Here is an 18,831-nt window from a genome sequence, read left to right as displayed (position 1 = left end):
GTGCTACGTTGATGTAAGGTGTCTGTCTGTCTCCCATACCAAGCCCTTCTTCTTCCCCTTCTATATCCCGTACCATTGATCTATGTCGACGAGTACCATCCAATAAACCCCTCCGACGCTGATTTTATTTTTGATTAAACATTCCCCTGCGGATTCTCCACCTTCTTCCCACTCCTGACCCAGTCCATTGATCGATCAGCACCATCCTTTCCACATTGTTCATCATCATCTCTGTTGGCAGCTTTTCCCTCTCCGTTGCCCCCCACGGTGGTGTCCGTCTTTACTATTTTCAGTCGCACTAATAACATAAAGTATTCTGGGGTCCCATTGTTCTTTATTTCTTCCTGTCCCGCTGGTAGCTTTGTGGCCAATTTGTCTTTTTCCCTTCGGAATTACAGTTCGACTCGACTTCTCTGTCCGGTCCGCCACCTGTCGTCCCCCATCTCTCCTCGTGTCCTTCACACATTGCTTTTCTTTTTCAACTCTTCTACTTCATTTCCCCTCTGCCGCCTCTTCGTTTAGTTCACCCAATCCCTGTGGGAAAGACTGAACTGGGCCGTGTCATTGCGGAGAGCTAGCAATTCGCATTAACAGCTCCGGATCACGACATCGCTCTTGGCTTCTGGGTCCAACTTAAAACCATCAACCCGTCCTCCTTTCCATTGACAGCACCACACCACCGGCTCGCAATGGACTTTGCCTGAGCGTCTACCATCCTGTCGTTCATATAAGATCATCTAGCATCCTGTACAGTTCCTCTGCTCGATTACTCCCCACTGTACTGTCGTTGCGCGCCCGTCGTTACCGGTGGCACTTTTTTGCCCCAACCCTTCTACAATCTCTCACTCGGGACTACAAGCCTGAGTTTCGATCACAATGCCGAGTGACATCAAAACTAAGGTCGGCCATGGCCTGGCTAAGGGCTTGGGAATCAAGCTTCCCTACCGTGACCCCCTCAATGCCCAAGCTGATCCTGTCACTCGTGGCGAGTCGACGTTTTCCGTTGGTACAATCGATACCTACTCATATCTCGAGCCCGAACCTACCTCTGCTGAATGGCTGAAGGAGATCACTCCCAGCCCGCGCGCCCTGGGCCAATACGCCTTATCGTTGTTCCCTTTCTTGACATGGATTACCAGGTACAACCTGCAGTGGCTCTTTGGAGACTTGGTAGCTGGTAAGGCACTCGAGTCATCTTATCGGTCTCAACGATTAATCAGTTTCCAGGTATCACGGTTGGCTGTGTTGTTGTCCCTCAAGGCATGGCTTACGCCAAGCTTGCTGAGCTGCCCGTGCAGTTTGGGCTCTATTCTTCCTTCATGGGTGTATTGATCTACTGGTTCTTTGCTACTTCCAAGGATATTACCATTGGTGTAAGTCATCCAATCTCCTGCAAGCTAGCAAACGACTAACTTAATACTATAGCCCGTCGCTGTCATGTCTACACTGGTTGGTGAAATAGTATTGGAGGCAAAGAAAATTGAGCCCGACATCCCGCCCCATTATATTGCTTCGGCATTGAGTATCATCGCTGGCGCCATCGTGTGCTTTATGGGACTTATCCGGATCGGGTTCATCGTTGACTTTATTCCTCTACCGGCAATTTCGGCCTTCATGACGGGATCGGCGCTCAATATTTGCTCGGGACAAGTTCCAGACTTGCTTGGGGAGACTGCGGACTTCTCTACCCGAGGCGCGACTTACATGACCATCATCAACACCCTCAAATACCTCCCTACTAGCACTATTGATGCTGCCATGGGCGTGACTGCTCTCGCTATGCTGTACATTATCCGCTCGGCTTGCAACTATGGAGCGAGAAAATATCCGCACCGCGCTAAGATCTGGTTTTTCGCCTCGACCCTGCGCACCGTGTTTGTGATCTTGTTCTACACCATGATCAGTGCAGCGGTGAACTTGCATCGGAGAGATGATCCGATGTTCCAGCTGTTGGGAACTGTTCCTCGTGGGTTCCAAAATGCTGAAGTTCCTATAGTCAATGGTCGAATCATCAGAACATTCGCCAGCCAGCTCCCGGCGTCTGTCATTGTGTTGCTTATTGAGCACATTGCCATCTCCAAGTCGTTCGGTCGCGTGAACAACTACACCATCGATCCCTCCCAAGAACTTGTCGCTATCGGTGTTACCAACTTGCTCGGACCTTTCCTCGGAGCCTACCCGGCCACGGGTTCATTCTCTCGGACTGCCATCAAATCCAAGGCTGGAGTGCGGACTCCTCTTGCTGGTGTTATCACAGCCATTGTTGTCCTCCTCGCCATCTATGCCTTGCCGGCAGTCTTCTTCTACATCCCAAAGGCCTCCCTCTCTGGCGTCATCATCCACGCTGTCGGTGACCTTATCACCCCTCCCAACACCGTGTATCAGTTCTGGCGCGTTTCGCCTCTGGATGCGATCATCTTTTTCATCGGTGTGATTGTGACTGTCTTCACCTCGATCGAAGTTGGTATCTACTGTACCATCTGTGTCTCTGCTGCTGTTCTGCTGTTCCGTGTCGCCAAAGCGCGTGGCCAGTTCCTTGGTCGCGTCACCATCCACTCGGTGATCGGTGACCATCTTGTGCAAGGTGACGGCAAATACGGCTCCGGTAACGGCGCCGACATTCCCAACAACACTACGGACGTGACACGGAGCGTCTTCCTTCCTATCAACCATACCGACGGGTCCAACCCTGATATCGATATCGAGGAGCCTTATCCCGGCATCTTTATCTACCGGTTCTCGGAGGGCTTCAACTATCCGAACGCCAACCACTACACGGATTACCTGGTCCAGACGATCTTCCGGAAGACTCGGCGGACCAACCCCTTCACATACGCCAACCCGGGCGATCGCCCCTGGAACAACCCCGGTCCCCGCAAGGGCAAGTCGGAGCCGGATGAGTCCCATCTGCCGCTCCTCCGTGCTGTGATCCTCGACTTCTCGTCTGTGAACAACGTGGATGTGACCTCCGTCCAGAACCTGATCGACGTCCGCAACCAGCTCGACATGTACGCGTCACCCAACTCCGTGCAGTGGCACTTTGCGCACATCAACAACCGCTGGACCAAGCGCGCGCTGGCCGCGGCGGGCTTCGGCTTCCCCACGCCATCCTCGGACGACGGCTTCCACCGGTGGAAGCCGATCTTCAGCGTGGCGGAGATCGAAGGCAGCGCGTCGGCGGCGGCGCACGCGGAGATGGTGAACAACGAGCACGCGCACCACGGGGCGCATCACGGCGACCTCGAGACCGGCCTGAAGCAGGACCCGGACCTGATCGAGCGCGAGACGCACGGCGTCGACTCGTCGGACGGCAGCAGCAGCACCCAGGACGACAAGCTGCAGCGCGACCTGAAGGACAGCAAGGCGTACATGAGTCGCCGCAAGGTGGCCATGGTGCAGGGCATCAACCGGCCATTCTTCCACATCGATCTGACCAGCGCGCTGCAGAGCGCCCTGGCCAACGCGGGCGAACCGGACCCGACGCTGGATGTGCAGGATGCTTAGTTCCCCTCCCTGGTTGGAGGTTGTCCTGGTTCTCGATCTTCTGAATGTTTCCTATACCATTTAATGTTGTTTGAGCGATGTTGATCCCGTTGAGGTATACCCTTTGTTATCGATAGACTTGCAATACATGACTCCTCAATTCTTTCTATCCCACTTGATATCCTTTTATACAATGACCACCCAACCGAACCACACGTAGACGAGGTACGCAGTAGAAGAAATAGAACGGCATCACCTCAGAACCCCCCCAACCCCAGCCCACCCAAGCACAAACCCCGACAACGCCTCCCCAAACACCCCCCCGCCGAGCCACACATCCCGCCACGCCCCTTTCCGCGTGCGCGTGGCGCCCTCCGTCCAGATAACCCCCTTCATATCGATGCCGTCGATTTCGCCCGGGTTCGAGCCCGGGAAGAACACGCCCGCGCCCCGGCCGCCGGACCGGTACAGCAGGACGGCGTGGAAGAGGCCGGACACGAGCACGGTGCCGGCGAGGTAGAAGCCGAAGCCGGCGGTCGACTGGAGCGCGAGGATGCCGGCCGTGAGACCGAGGAGGAAGGAGGTGAGGGAGTGCAGTTGGGAGAGAACCTGCAGCATGGGACTGATTAGTGTCTGGTGTTGGCGGCCTGGTCTTGGGGGGTTGGGAGACATACGCGGTTGTTGTGTTGGACCGCCTCCGGAACGAGCGGGTTGACGAGGAGGGAGATTTCCTGTTTTGTCGGCGGCATTTTGGGACGGACAATTGGGTGGATGGCGGAGGTGGTGGTGATGGAGGTGAGCTGTGAGTTGAGTTGGTTAATGGCAGGGATTCTGCCGCGGAGGCCCGCCTGATTAGTCATCGCTGCTCTCTTAACTACTACATACTTCAGCGCAGCGTCGACGTACTAACAACATCGAGAGAACTAGATACTATCATCTTGGTCAGCTGGATAGCTCGCACTGTCCATTTTGACAGGACGAAATAGAAGGACCCACTGACATCATCACCATCACCAACACCACCTGTCCTCGTCCGTACAGAATACATCATCCGACTTGATACATACCACCACCACCTGGGCACACTCCAACTCCAACAGTACCGTACCCATCCTAGCCCAAGAGAAGACGCACCAAGTATGGAAACCAAAACGACCACCCTGCCCCGCATCACAATCAAATACTGCACGCAGTGTAAATGGATGCTCCGCGCAGCCTACGTACGTTTCCCCCGTCCGCCACCACCGGCTCACACTAACCCGGCAGTTCGCCCAAGAACTCCTCTCAACCTTCAGCACCGATCTCGGCGAGGTCGCCCTGATCCCCGCCACGGGCGGCGTCTTTACCGTGACCATGTATCATTCCGGGGCCGGGGACGACGCCGCCATCCGCGAGACGGTGCTGTGGGATCGGAAGACGAACGGCGGCTTTCCCGGTGTGTTTCTACGGATTTGTTACCCGCGTGCTTCTGTCCTAGAAGTAATAGCTAACCGGACGGCTAACCCCCGTGCAGAAGTCAAAGTGCTCAAGTCGCTTGTGCGCAATGTCGTCGATCCGGCCCGCGACTTGGGCCATACGGATCGGGCGTTGCGCGCGGCAAATGTGCCGGTGCAGGAGGGGACGGTGGCCGGGGTGAGTCAGGGTCAGGATCAGGGGGTTGCTCGGCAGGGACCGGGGCAGGGGCAGGAGGAATGTCAGGATTGTAAATGAATGCACTAATATAATGTATGAATGCTACGGTGCAGACCGACGGTCGAGAGAACCAAAGTGTATGTGTCTGCTCAATGCCATCATGCTAAACGAATCGAGTAATATCACAGAGCCAACGACAAGAACCAAGCAGAACCAAGGCCACCCATGTTTTAATGTCAAAATACAGCCAGTCCATCTTCCGGTGAACCGCAGAAACGCCAACCGCGCCCCGACTCTAATGTTGTCCCCAGCCCGGCCGCCCCGATTGCAAACCAAATGAATACAAAGAAGATCAGAACAGAGATGTAAGAACAAACCAGCACGTCCCATGCATGCGCCAAAGCCATGTCCGACAGAATCATTCCAGACCAACCTGGTCATGTCTGCGAGCGCCACCCTCGCAGCACACTATCGTCGTATCGTCAGATATCGTAACTGGGACGGCGTCCCTCCCGTGCACAGCCCAGTTGGTCGTGAGCATCATGTAATTTCGTCGTAACCGGAATCTCATAATACAAAGCCATCCGGACTTTTGTTTCTCCTATGGACATAAACACTCAGGATTCCCCGCTGAGTTCGTGCGTGGGTGAATGGTGCGTTTTGCGTTTCCAGAAAGCCAACCGGAGGCGACTTCGACGCTTGGGCAGTCGACGGGACGTGTGCTCGGGATCGTCGACCGACTGGCCGCGGCCCTCGTTCTTGAAGCTACCAGATGTAGTGGTGGATTGGCCAGAGCTGCCCTGGCCGCTCCCTACTCCCGATGGCGTCGAGAGGGCCTTATCCGATGCGTCCAGGTGTGACGAGCCGTGCTGACTGCCCAGCTGATGGCCGTCGTCTGACTGGACGTTCTCACGGTCGCTTTCTTCCGGGTCGCTCCGTCCAGCGCTATCGTGCGCGAATCCTTTCTCGTCGCTGCTATCCAGGAAACTGGTCGCGTTGGTGGCCGGCGAGATAGGGGTCATGTTGTTGCTGTATGTGCTGACACTGTGAGTGCGCGTGCAGCTGTTACGGTTGGACGGTCCGGAGGTGCGTCCGGAAGAGCCAGTGTTTGCGTGATGGCGACGGTAGGGTCCGTTTCGCGAGCTGCTCGGTCGCTCTCCCGCGCCATCCACCGAACCGTCGTGGTAGCTTGAGCGATCGTGGGTATCCTCGCTCTCTTTGGAGTTGGCGAATATCACGGCCGCCAGCACGGCCGGGTCTCGCGGCTGAGAGGCATCAGCGGTCGAGTGGTTGCCGTTGGATGCGGCTGGGTTCGATCCACTTCGGTTGCGGTTGGGGGAAGCGCCAGAGATGGAGAGCATGGCGAGATCGGGGACCGCGCTGGAGGACTTTCGCGACGGCGTCTCCGACGGATACGAGTTGCCGGTGATATCCATCGAAGGCCCGGGAGTATCCGGAGACACAACCGGGCTGATGGTGTTTTCGTTGTAGCTCCTGGGGGAGGAGGTCGAGTCCATCGACGAGCGGACAGAGTCGAAATAGTCTCCCTTGCCACGGTGGCCTTCATCATGTGTCGGATTCCACGGTTTTGCAGGAGAATTTGGACCGGTCGTCGTCAGAGGTGCCCGAAGGCCCTTGAAATCCTTAGCACTGTTCGCTGGGCTCCTCGTGCGCGGAGAGATGATGTCGTCCGTGAGGCTTTCATCGTGGAGGGTCATCTTCCGCTTTTCGGCATCCGCGAGCACATGCCACTTCGACTGGTTATTCCGAATATGATCGACCGTGAACCGCATGTCCGGAATTATGTCTGCAACGCCCTCAAACAGGGGAAGAGCGAAGATGGACATGAATCCGATCTGGCCCGTGGCAAGCTTGTAGATGTTGCCCAGCTCGGGCGGACCGCCAAACAAAGCGGTCTCCATCCCAACCTCCTTTTCCATTTCGCCCTGATTAGCAAACTCCTCTTGCAGGATCTTGGTCCATTGCTCCGCGACGTCCCACGGCCGTGCCACGTTGCTGATGTCGGCACATTTGATCAACAGACCGCAGATGAGCGTCTTGTACACTTCAATATCCTGAGGCTTCCATCCGTCTAGGGTTCTATGATTCTCGTGGAACTTTTCCTGCAGCGATCCAAGTCTCTCCATGAACTTCTGGTGAACACCCATGTCCGTGGCCAAGATTGAGCTGATTAGCAATTTGCGAAGTTGTCGGTCTTTGAAGGCTGCGGGCCAGTAGCGACGTAGGATCTGGGAAAAGGCGGCACAGTGGAAAGCTTCGAGGACCGAGTTGTCGTTGTACAGTTGCGCCAGAGGGGCGTTGAGCTTGACAAGGAAGAAATTGTTCACGCCCGGGTGACCGACATCGTGGCCAATTGCGGATATAAGGAGGGTGAGGGTGTCGAAGGGGGTGAGAACAGCAGCCAGCGGGCTTTGGGATACGGACTCGCGCGTGATCGATCCGTAAGGAGGCAGAGCACCTATGTGGACCAAGAAGCAGAATACCGACTGCAGAACGTCGATGGCATGTCGAAAGTTATGATAAAGGACGAACGAATTGTAGGAAGCGCGACAAGCAAGGAGAAAAGTGCGAAGTTCTCCGGGCGTCAGTTGCCACTGTTCCAGGTCCGGCAATGTGAAGGCGTGCTGAAGCATTTGGCAGGCCCCAAACACGAGCTCATCCTCGGAAAATTCATGAGCCGTGAAGCTCCAATAGCCAATTTGCTCTTTTATGAGGTCTCTCCGCTCCGGGAGGATGTCCAATTCCCGGTCCTGAAACTCCTCGATTACATCTTCAGGGTTGCAGATACCCCTCATGAGCTTTGACACCATTGCTTCTCGGAGGTAGGCATAGGGCTGCTCGTCATGTACGCCTACCCACGAGTGCTTACGGAGCTTTTTCCGGGACATGAAGCGCGACTGCTCCTTCAGGCCAGATTTGCGCGCGCGAAAGGCATGGACCACCAATCCTTGGACCCTGGCACGATCCAGGGGAGACGACAAAACGTCAACAGCACCGGCATCGAGACATTTAGAGATCTGTTGCGGCTGCGGGACGGTGACGGGGTGATGATGTTGTGGGTCAACAGGGATACTTGTTGGGACCACAGATGACAAGCGCAGAATGGCAACCGGGACGATCAAATTCGGAGATTCTTGAACCTGAATGTCGGCGGAGAGGCCGGATAGCAGCTTCAAATCAAACGTTCTTTCTGACTGCGAGGAGAAGGTGAAGCCGCGGCGCAGGGAGGAGGGAGACGGCGGTGCTACTTCGGGCCACGACCCGCGACTGCTCTTTCGACGGGTCAAGCCGGAGTCATCGCCATTGACGTCGATGTCGAAGAAGGCAAAGACGGGGCAACAGTTACTGATAGCGCTTTCGCTAATCTCGGCTAGCTTTGACGATAGTGACTGCGCGGCATTGCATAGGTAGACTAACGAAGGTCAGTAGGGGGCTGGGGGGTGGGAGGGGAGGGAGAAAAGCGCAAGAGCTTTCACATACTTCGTTTGCAGATTTCCAGAAGGAGTTGGACGTCGGTCTGCAGCGATTCGGGTTCATCGGGAAGGGTGATGTTACTGCCGGCCGTTGTCGCACCATCTGACACATTTGAGTACACCCACCGTTCCGCGCTGACACGGTGGTCGATATAGACGGCCGAACATTCGATGCGATCCATGGTGTCAAACTGATTGGGTACGCCCATCGCTCGGAGCGTCTGCGGCCGTTTCTAGTCACCAGACACAGAGGGAGTTGAGATGAAGAAGAGGAGATAGTGTTCTACTCGATCCGAGCTCGGTCTCATATGGAGACAATAGGAACGGTGGCAGGTGGTCTCGGTTAAACGAACGACGGGGCGAATGGAAGATGGGCGTCGGTATGGTTTGGCCTGGAGGAATTGGGATCAGTACGTCAGACCGGAGAATCGGGGGTGGGTGACAGGGGGAAGCAGGCCGGTCAGGGCGAGGAGGGAACAAGAAACACCGACTGTCAACGACCGACCCATGCGACGCGCCCTCGAACAATGAGTTTGTTCGCTGCAGTTGTCCGGCGGAAGATCGGAGCCAGTGGTCTTCTGCGGGACCGCCCAAGCTGATGAGGCTCCCAATTTTTTGGAGACAATTCGGATTCTTGTTCCGCCGCACGACTCCCGTCGTCGGTCACCCGCGACGCCACTGCTACCCATACGGAGCCACTCACAGTCTGAGAAATGGAAGAAGACGGGGGATTGATCGCGAGGGAAGGGCGAGAAGAGGAAAGGCCACGGGTGTTATGCGAAGACCAAAGGTCCGTGTGGCGTGCGCGGCGAAGGGGAGTCAAGTGGACTCAGTCGCACAGGGCGAACGGGGACCGAATGAAACGGGTCAAGGAGGGATGAGCGACCTGACGGCGAGGCATGCAAGATAGGCCAGAGATCGGGTCGAAGGGAAGAGATTGAGATGCAGAAGCGTGAGAGGTTAGGGCGTCATGATGAGTGGGCCACGGAGAGGGCCACACGGAGAAAAGATGACACGAGACCTTGGTGGAGAGATCGATCGGAAGGAGGTCGCTAGTTTCTTCGATAGGGGCCACCACGATGCGTGGAGAGGAGGGAGGGAGGGAGGAGGCGATGGTGTGGCGTGTTGGATTGGATGTGCCAGGGGGGGTTGGAGAGGAAGGATATGGACGAGAGCTGAAGAAGGTAGAGATGAGGGATGAAGAATGATAGGAAAGGAGTATGGGGGAAGTGGATGGAGGTGGAGGGGAGAAAGGAGATGGATAGGAGAGGAGAGGAGGGAAGACGGAGAGAGTGTGGGTGAGGGAGAGCGAGAGGGTGAGAAGAAGAAGGAGAAGAAGAGTTGAGTATGTGAAAAGAGAAGAGAACAGAGAGGGGGGGGGGGTAAGAGAGAGAGAGATCGAGGGAGAAGAGAGAGAGGGAGAGAGAATGTGTGAGAGAGAGTGTGGTGGAGAGAGAGAGAATGCAGGTGGAGGCAGTCAGATGTTCGAATGTTCGATCGAAGTGGCTTCGGCTCCCCCTTCGCTTCTTTCAGTCTTCCAGAAGGTCGCGGCAGGCGGGTGCGGGCGTCGTCAGGACTCGGCGATCTTCTTTATCCGCGTCCTTTATTGCTCGATATTCTCTCCTAGATATCTGATATTATCTTTATCTTTATCTTCTTTCTTTATTTTTATTTTATTTTATTATTTACGAGAATACCGAGATTCGATTCTGGTCGCTGAGTGTGGAATCGAATGTCGCCATCGTTGGATCATCCAAATTCGAGAAAAGTTTTATTTTCCGGCGGACGCATCAGTGAACTTCAGCCCTGTACCTCGATCACATTCTCTATATGATTCTTAACATGATATTATTACCCATTTTATTTTCATCTTAATTTTTCTTCCCTTTGTACGGCGTATAATATTCTACCTACGTCCTCTCAGTAGTTACCCATCTTCCTGCGTACTAAATCCGGACCATGTAAGGAATCCCACTAGAAGGTCCCCGAAACCCACCGGTGGAGACACCCAATCTGATCACCCCATCACGCAAAACCTCTGCTGCGATGGACTGGACGCAGGACTGCGTACGCAGACTCGGTCGACCCCAGGAGCCAATATTATATCCATCCAAGCCCGCAGCCGACAGAATATCCCCCTCCCACCGCCCAGCACACGAACGATAAGCAAGTGGAGTCGATGACGCTTAAGCAAGCGATCTCTCATTAGCCCCGTTCAAGCTCCGTGGGTAATTTTTCTAGAATCGCTCGGCAGGATTTGATTCGATTCGAGCGCGTCCAGCATGAACCCTAACAAATCCCTCCCAGTGGCAATCCGCCTCTGACGTGGTCCATGATGTGATGATCCGTCATGAACGGCTGCCTCTGCGTGCCGAAACCCTCCATCCTTGCATTTAACATTAAGCCACCAGCTATCCGCCTACAAACATACTAGAAATATCCTGCTCGGTCCACCCGCCAATCACCGCCACATTTCCCGACACGCAAGGCCGCCGTCCTTGCGCCCCATATCCATCTGCTCCGTACCCTCCATACTTAATCCTCCTCCTCTAACCGGAATCGAATCCTCCCCCGAACATCCCTACCCCTCCGGTCAGCGCTATCGGTCGCCCCCGATCGGCATCTCGGGCCCTGCACGAATCACCATCCCAGCCTCCCCAGACGGCGCCGTTTCCATCTCGCCTGCATAACCCATTCTTCCATCCCATCCCTGTCGCCGGCCGGTCTGCCCCTCGTCCTTCTATCAAACTCCCACCTACGGCTGCCTCCGTTCCCTACCTCTGCAGCGTGGAACCACCTGCGCACCCCAGTTCAAACCCCGCATCGTCCCCCTCAGTTCTGCACTTCCCTACTGGCACTACACCCCATCACCCCGAACCTAAGTGGAAACTATCCTGTCTTATTATCAAGAGCTAGTTAGGTGGTACGACACATCCCAGTCGTAGCATGGCCATGCCGCCATGGTCGTCTTTCAAATCCGTCCCAACATGCTCGCGTCCGGATCACGATATAGATGAGAAACCCAGCAATAGAAGAAAAGCAACGAAAAGAGAAAAAGGGTAATCAGGGAAAGCAACACGCGATCAGACTGGCTGTAATCAAATCTAATACAAAATCCCCAACCCCTTTTGACATGCAAAGAACGTGCCCGGAAATAAACCGTAATAAGTCAAGGGCTATCATACAATTCTAACAGAAAAAAAAAAAAGACATATCAAATCTTTTCTCCCACGACACCCTTCGTCTATGAGAGTAAATTCTTCAGCGACGGACTCGCACTCGCACCAGATCCACCCCCATTCGTCCCGTTGGTCCGACCTCCACTCATGGCGCCGCCTGCACTGGGCGTCTCCTCCGTCTTGGTAGGAGGCGTTAACCCGCGCGGATCGCCATGCGCGTGCGACACCGGTGGTGACTGCGTCGGGGGTCCCAGCACCCGGTCAACCGAGTACACCCGTGAGGGCGGTCCCCCGTTTAACGAACTGAGCGAATGCGGCGGGGAAGGTCGCACCATCGTCGCTTGCACATCCGGAGGCGATGCCGACGGCGCATACGCCCGAGGTCCCACCGCATGCGAGGGATGAGGGGAACGCAAGGGAACCGGTCCATAGGGGCTCTGGTGTGCTGGGTAAGACTGAGGGGGAGGAGCATGGCTACCGCCAGCATAAGGCGGCGGAGGGGCATGATGCTGCGGAGAAGGCTGGTAGCCATTCATATGTGTCGGTGCCGGGGGCCCGTTGCGGTAAGGCGGCATGTTCATGCCATTGCGAACCTTGCTATCGCCGTAATCACCGGGGCGTTGGTCGTAGCCGGGATACCATTCAGGTCCACTCGGTGGAGGGCCGATTGGCCGCGGAAGGACCCCGGTCTGGGATGAATGAGTGTGGGCGCCGTAGGGATGACCGTGATATTCTGCGAGCCGCGGGGCGGGAAGGACGGGACGTTGCGCTGAATACGGGGACGGCCGGGGCTCAGGGGAAGGCTGGGCGGTTAGCTTCTTCAGGTGGCATTTGTGACATTCGTAGACTGGCCCTTCCGCGGTGCCAGGCCCGTTCCGGTCTACAGAGCCGTAATCTCCATTCAGCTTCGGCAGAGAGGGCTGAGATGGGTTCCGAGCAAGATACGGGGGACTCGCCGATGTGGTGGGATATCGGGACCCAGCCGGCTCATTCAGGCCAACTCCATTCAGCAGAGGCGTCCGGTGATCCACGCGACGATGTTGTTCCACAGGCCACCACCTCGGGCTGTATGCCGTAGAGCAGTGGACGCATTTCCGGGCAAGACCGGCTCCATCCAGTTGAGAGGGGAGGCTCCGGTTCTCGGAATCAACTTGCATCTCGTCCGGCGTGGGTGATGTTCTTGCCGCTCGGTGGCTCTCCTTCGCAGCAGCACCGTTGACCATGGATGCGCGCCGATGTGGCGTACCATGATGCGAAACACCCAGGGATTGCTGAATATGCGCCGCTCGACGGACCGTCCCCGTCAGGCTCAGATCGGCTTGCTTGTAAGCCTGGACGTATCGTTGGAGAGCATTGACGCCGTCTTCCTCTGTAGCTTCGCCAACAGCATGAACGGTTGAAGGCGCATGCTGAGGGCACCAAATCCCGGCCGATGCAATCCCGGTCTCCTCGCCAAGCCGCACACTGCCGACCGTATCCCTCCGAGAGTTTTTCACATGGGCGATATCGAAGCCGAACGTATACTTCGCCTGGAAGGCACAGCCGACGTGAAAGTGGACATTGCAGCCGCTGTGGTGGCACGACACACAAGCGCCTTTGCTCGACTTGCAGACCTTGCAGATTTCGCGGTACTTCTCCTGAGGGATCAGTCCGAAGCCCTCGGCGGGCTCCAGCTCCTTGGCGTTGCCAAACTTGATTTCCGGAGTCCAAACGGCACAAGTAACATGGACCCAGTTGTTACCGGCGGTTCTCTTGAGTGGCTCTCGGGGTCCGACCGGTTTACCAACAGCCTCCTGTCGTTGACGATACAGTTTGATGGCCTCGCTGACCATCTCCTTCTCGAGCCTCTCTTTCTCCCGGTCTCGATCCGTCTTCTTTCTATTCGTTGCCGGCTTTGGAGCTTCCATGAGCTCATGTTCGGTCCAAGACACGGGACACAGGACACACTCGTAGCAGGTCGAGGTCATCGGATTCCTATCATTTGAGCACATATCGCACAGCCACTTTGCGCAATTCCGCGACGGACTGACACCGTAACAACTACGGTGAACAGTGAGGCGACAATCTCTGCAAGAGAGATGTTGGTCACCGCCAGGCTCCATTTTGTTGCAGATAGCACATGGAAGTGTCTTGGCTCTTGGAGGATCCGGCACAATTGGAGCCGGTTCTTGTACCTTCTCAGGCGCAGCTCTCTTGCGCGGAGGAGGCTCTACTGAGGTGGCAGTCGAGGTTGTGCCACCGTCCTTTTCCACCTTGTCCAAAGTTCGGCCCCTCTTCTTCGTGTTTTCTGGTTGCACTTGTGCGTTGGCATTAACTGGAACACCGATCGAAGCGGCAGTAGCGGCAGTCGCAGGGTTGATACTGATGGGGGTCTCGGTGGACAGCAACAGTTGTGTCAGGAGCTCTTCATCCACGCGTCGGCGCCACGACTTGTTTCCGCTCTGTGCGATCTTTTTGGCAACCTCGTCGACACTCTCCCACTGAATGCCATACTTTCTCCAGAGCAGACCGCAGCGCAAGCAAAGGGCAACTGTAAGTTGAGGCCCTTTATCCCGCGCTCTGGAGTGCGGTTCACTTGGTGTCGTGGTGCCCGGTGGAACGCCAGGCGCGCGACGCCACTGTCGCGACTTTCGAGTCGAGCAGAACTTGCACTGGAAACCGCGTTTCTTCTCTTCGGCCTTATCGTTATCAAATGCGGAATCATCGTGATCATCGGCCACATCGTCCACCAGCTTTGCCGCAGTACTGCGCTTAGCCTCCTTTTTGCCACGCCGTCCTTCGTAGTTTCCCCAAACCTGACGGCCACGGGGTGTCTTTTTCCACATGTAGTAGAAACGCACGATTTGATAATGCGGAACAGTACCCACGTGCTTGGTGATATGCCGCCACTCTGACCCATACTTTGCAACCGCCTGTTCGAACAGTTTAAGCTCCTCTGGCCGCAAGTGAGGCTCCTTGAGGTCTTTGTACTTGTTCACCTGCTTTAGTTTCGCCAGAGCAGCATCGGCATCAAAGCTGTTGGCATAAAGAAGCTCCAAAGCCTTGTCGAGGAAATTGGTTGAATACTTCTCTTCACCAACTTCGGGAGCTATCTCCTTCGCGCGTGCCATATAATCATCAATAAATTTCTCCCGATCCTCAGGACTCAGGTCAGACCCTGGTGCGTCGTCCTCACCCCTGGAAGGAATCTGGTTCGCAGAGGGCATCTTGAACTGCAACTCGGCCGTCCGCACCTGCTTGCCGTTCACGGTCACTGGTTCGTCCTCGCCTCGGTGAATGAACCCAGTGGGTTCATCCATTACCCACTTCGGTCGGTTCGCTTTCTCTTGCTTAGCGGCCTCAATGGCAGCGAGTGCCTCTTTCGACAGGCGGACCTCCCTGCGACCTCCAGGAGTACGGGTGTATTTCTTCTTGATCTCAGGTGGTTTCACGTATTCCACAGGACGGCCGTGCCATGGAATCACCATGGCCTGATGTCGCGGACCCAACCGAGAACTGGCCCGAGGGTATATACGGTCGTCATAGTCGAGAGCGTCCTCCACGCGACAATGGATGCCTAGATATCGATAAGGCCACATCCGGGCCTGGGCCATCTGTTCTTCTGTCGCTGGCCGGACCGCCTCTTCTTCCACCGGGGCCGGAGTACTGCCCGTCGTGCCATTCGCCGCGGCATTGGGCTCCTCTTCCTCCTCTTCGACGACTTCTTCTTCGACTTCCGCGGGAGTCTCGCCGAGAATCGGAGTATTCCGCGCCTCTAATTTTCGTTCTTGGGCGCGACTACACGCCGCACAGGCCCAGGCGAATCCTCGGGCAGGCTTCTTGGTCAGTACCGGGCGCACGCAGTACATGTGATACGTGTCATGGCACACAGCACAATCGACCGAATCGGTGCTAGATCAGTTTAGTAAAAATGCTAGAAAGAGCCGAAGGTTGGTGCATACCTTGCAGCATATAGGCTGCATCGCTTGCAGGTTTTCACGGCGCTGGTCAACTCCTTGCGCTTCCCGATCTCTACAAGAACGAACTTCCAGCGGTCATCGAGAACCTTCTTCACGTTCGCGGGGACATTGATGACCCTCTTGGTAGGGATGACTTCGTAATAGCGATGGATATACCGATCAAACATCTTGTCGTACCAAAAGCAGTCTCGCGTCTTCCGATACTCGTCAAGATCGTCGATTTCGGAGATATGTTTGATTTGACATTTTCCCCGTAACGAACTGAGAGGACATGTATCGGAATGCATGGATGCGAATACAAGCCGAGAATCCGCCACTTTACGCTGGATGTCACGTGGTCGGTAATACCAGTTCACGCGTAATGCCTCGATCGGCCCATCAGGAGCATCCTTGGAAGGGAGGAATTCCATGATGCGTGCCAAATAATATGGCTCCCCAGGAGGCTCACAGATGAGATAAACATGGTCTAGAGGCGTGTCAGCAAGAAATAGGGATAAGAGAGGATGGAGCGGGTGAATTAATTAAAACTGACCGTTCACGGCGAACGTGGAGCCATCATCAGCCTTCAGCTTCCCATCCTTCAGATAAGCCCCATATGTCTCAAAAGAGACCATATTGGAACAGACGTCTTCCGAGATGGCGCCGGGGGCGGTGGTGAAGACCTTCTTGGTTGCATTCCCATTCGCAACTTGCGAGTTAGCTGAGCTAGCGGGCTGTTTGCGCTTTCTGGAGCTGGAGGAAGACATATTGGCTTCATCAGCCTTTGTCGAGAAGGAGGACGTGCCAGGAATGGCATCTCGGGCAGCGGCGGCAGCAGCATTGGGACCATTCACCGCCGTTTGACTTTTACGGGAATTGGACGATGAGGTGGGCTTTTCGCCATCCGATTTGGAACCGTTGAGGCCATTGCTGGTGCCCACGCCACTATTGCGTTTGGCGGACTTGGAGGAACCGGGATGGGCGATCTCCAGATCCATGTCGATATCGCGGTCCTCGGCGTAGTTGGGGCGTGGAGCCGCATTTCGACCGCGCGAACGAGTGCCGTAAGGGGCGGGCGTGGCGGAGTTACTGGGAGGCTCCGAGGGGCCGCCAGCCTCACCAGGAGATGCGCTGGCAGTCATGGATTGAGATGGTTGCGGGTCATCGACAACGGTGGACTCCTTGGGGGGAGAAGAGTCGGCAGAATCCGTGCGTGATGAGTGAACGGCAACAGTGGCTGCAGGAGAAGAGGATGGAGGGTTAGACCTCACGTGGGGGGATTGTTGTAATTTCTGGGGCGGTGACCTATCGGAGGCCATGACCAACCCTCAGGCGCGCGCGAGAAAGAAAACAAAACTAAAATTGGGGGTTGGATGGAAAAATGCGGCGGAGTTCCCAGATAGGGCGGGAACACGAAAAATAAAAAAAAAATAAGGCGCCTCGCACACGGAGATATTAGACGTAATGCTGTTCAGCAGCGGGCCGCGACGGGGGGAAGGCGATCCCTCATCAGAAAACTAGCTGGTTGTTGGTGGGAGCCGGGGATGACGAACAACGGCATCGGCCGAGTACCAAGAGAGGGAAGAAGAAAATCTCCTGTGGCGTAGATGGGGTGCCTATCCCGAGAAGGTCAAGGTTGCTTGTCGGGGATGTCGATGGGGAAGACGGACAGACACCCCCCCAATAATGACTTTTTTTCCCCTTCGAATTCCCGCAAGGGTGAGGAGGATCCGTAGCGGGCCCAATGCTGGAAAGGCGCAAGAGGCTCGGATATCAAGATCGACGACCTTCCGGAAACGACAAAAACGGCACTACTACAGGGTCACGAGAGGGGAGGAAGCCAATGTAGAGAATTAAAAGGCGAACAAGTGGCAGTGTCGTGAGTATAGCTTAGAGACAAGAAGGAATGCCTCCAACAGCTATCGTGGCCAGGGGGAGACCGAAGGGTTTGGCCACGGAGCGTATCAGAAGATCAAATGAGAAGAGAGCCCGATGAGAGTTCGGGAAGACAATGGAAACGATATGGATTGCAATACTCGGCCCAGTGGGAGTGGTTGGGGAGTATTCGTAGTGCAAGAAGTTGGGAAAGTCGAGAGCAGAGGAGCAGGTCGGTAGCTCTGTAGATTACCCAGATAGACGGAACTAATGAAACGAAAGGAGACGAGGAGGAATGGATGGACAGGACGAGCATAAGAAAGGGAGGAGGGGAGGACACAGAGAGAAGAAGGGAAGGACGAAGGGGGGAAATTGTAGATAGAGGGAGAGAAGAAGAGGAAGAGGAAGAAAGACGAGAGAGATGAAGAGGAACAAGAAACACCAGAAGGGAAAGGCGAAGAAAGAGAAGAAAGAAGAGAATCAGGAAAGCCGTCCAGGATCCCGACCAGTCCACGTCCTCGCCCCTAGTCCCGATGTGTTAATATGACGGATCCTCCATCCACCATGAACCAAAGAAATCCCCCATTCTTCTGCTGCTCCCTCTTGTCCCTCGTCGTCCTCGTCTCCTCTGCCGCACCTCCCCCTTCTTCCCACCGTGATTGATTTACATGCATCGCGTTGGTCCTGTCGATTTCGGGATAGGGTCCAGCGTCCCGGGGTTCTGGATAAGTTGCCTCTTCCCGCACCGTTAGAATGGGGAGGGAGAGGGGAGGAGTGCAGGATTATTGTTTTTGGTTTCTTTCTTTCTTTTTTTTTTTCCCATTTCACTACGTATTGTGTTTTATTTTATTATTCTACTACCTGTTCCCCTCACTCCTCCACACGGGGTGGGTTGATGACCCGTTGGGACGATCTACGTGGTTTACTGGCTTAGCGGGAGGACTTCAGTATCACCGACTAAGACTGGTCGTGTTAGAAAGGGATTGTGTGGGCCGAGCGGCCTGGGAGTAAGAATGATGATGATACGAACAGTATCGGGAGAGTTGGAGGGGAAGGAGGATAATCGGAGATCTTGAGAAACGAGATCAGCCGATCGAAATGGAATAATACCGGTCCTCAGCCGACAGGAGGAATCAATTATAGCGAGAGACAAACACTGCAGGTCAGTTCCTTCGGTCGAGGGCAAGCAAAGGGAGAGAGACCATGACCGAAGGGTATGGACGGATACAC

The 18,831-nt window shown here is 55.4% G+C and overlaps 6 protein-coding genes across 6 annotated transcripts; 2 read left to right on the top strand and 4 right to left on the bottom strand.

Moving 5' to 3' along the window:
• The first annotated feature begins 499 nt into the window (after positions 1-499).
• On the top strand, positions 500-3,577 carry BDV59DRAFT_1601 (SLC26/SulP family anion transporter). The gene is made up of 3 exons (XM_073687531.1): positions 500-1,177; positions 1,228-1,373; positions 1,426-3,577. The coding sequence occupies exons 1-3, from the start codon at positions 877-879 to the stop codon at positions 3,502-3,504; spliced, it is 2,526 nt and encodes an 841-aa protein (XP_073552986.1). The 5' UTR covers positions 500-876; the 3' UTR covers positions 3,505-3,577.
• A 158-nt stretch (positions 3,578-3,735) lies between these two features.
• On the bottom strand, positions 3,736-4,343 carry BDV59DRAFT_197163 (EMC6 family protein; the record flags this gene model as incomplete). Its single annotated transcript, XM_073692848.1, has 2 exons — positions 3,736-4,092; positions 4,158-4,343. 2 exons carry the CDS (start codon positions 4,341-4,343, stop codon positions 3,736-3,738), a joined length of 543 nt encoding a protein of 180 aa, XP_073552985.1.
• A 279-nt stretch (positions 4,344-4,622) lies between these two features.
• BDV59DRAFT_197162 (SelT/SelW/SelH family protein) lies at positions 4,623-5,193 on the top strand (the record flags this gene model as incomplete). Its single annotated transcript, XM_073692847.1, has 3 exons — positions 4,623-4,703; positions 4,750-4,918; positions 4,997-5,193. 3 exons carry the CDS (start codon positions 4,623-4,625, stop codon positions 5,191-5,193), a joined length of 447 nt encoding a protein of 148 aa, XP_073552984.1.
• On the bottom strand, positions 5,096-5,644 carry BDV59DRAFT_1582 (uncharacterized protein). Its single transcript, XM_073687485.1, has one exon. It carries the CDS (start codon positions 5,554-5,556, stop codon positions 5,218-5,220), a length of 339 nt encoding a protein of 112 aa, XP_073552983.1. The 5' UTR covers positions 5,557-5,644; the 3' UTR covers positions 5,096-5,217.
• On the bottom strand, positions 5,645-9,128 carry pdeB (3',5'-cyclic-nucleotide phosphodiesterase PDE2). The gene is made up of 2 exons (XM_073687436.1): positions 8,617-9,128; positions 5,645-8,548 (listed from the first exon to the last, which is right to left on the bottom strand). The coding sequence occupies exons 1-2, from the start codon at positions 8,816-8,818 to the stop codon at positions 5,733-5,735; spliced, it is 3,018 nt and encodes a 1,005-aa protein (XP_073552982.1). The 5' UTR covers positions 8,819-9,128; the 3' UTR covers positions 5,645-5,732.
• A 2,371-nt stretch (positions 9,129-11,499) lies between these two features.
• Positions 11,500-17,228, bottom strand: BDV59DRAFT_1541 (DNA-binding E3 ubiquitin-protein ligase SNT2). The gene is made up of 3 exons (XM_073687399.1): positions 16,280-17,228; positions 15,730-16,213; positions 11,500-15,679 (listed from the first exon to the last, which is right to left on the bottom strand). Exons 1-3 carry the CDS (start codon positions 17,043-17,045, stop codon positions 11,854-11,856), a joined length of 5,076 nt encoding a protein of 1,691 aa, XP_073552981.1. The 5' UTR covers positions 17,046-17,228; the 3' UTR covers positions 11,500-11,853.
• Positions 17,229-18,831: the final 1,603 nt, after the last annotated feature.

Source organism: Aspergillus ambiguus (genome assembly GCF_047715705.1).
Source record: "Aspergillus ambiguus strain CBS 117.58 unplaced genomic scaffold BDV59scaffold_1, whole genome shotgun sequence".
NCBI classification, from domain to species: domain Eukaryota; kingdom Fungi; phylum Ascomycota; class Eurotiomycetes; order Eurotiales; family Aspergillaceae; genus Aspergillus; species Aspergillus ambiguus.
Note: the sequence above shows the minus strand (reverse complement) of the source record. Positions and strands in the feature narration are given on the sequence as shown.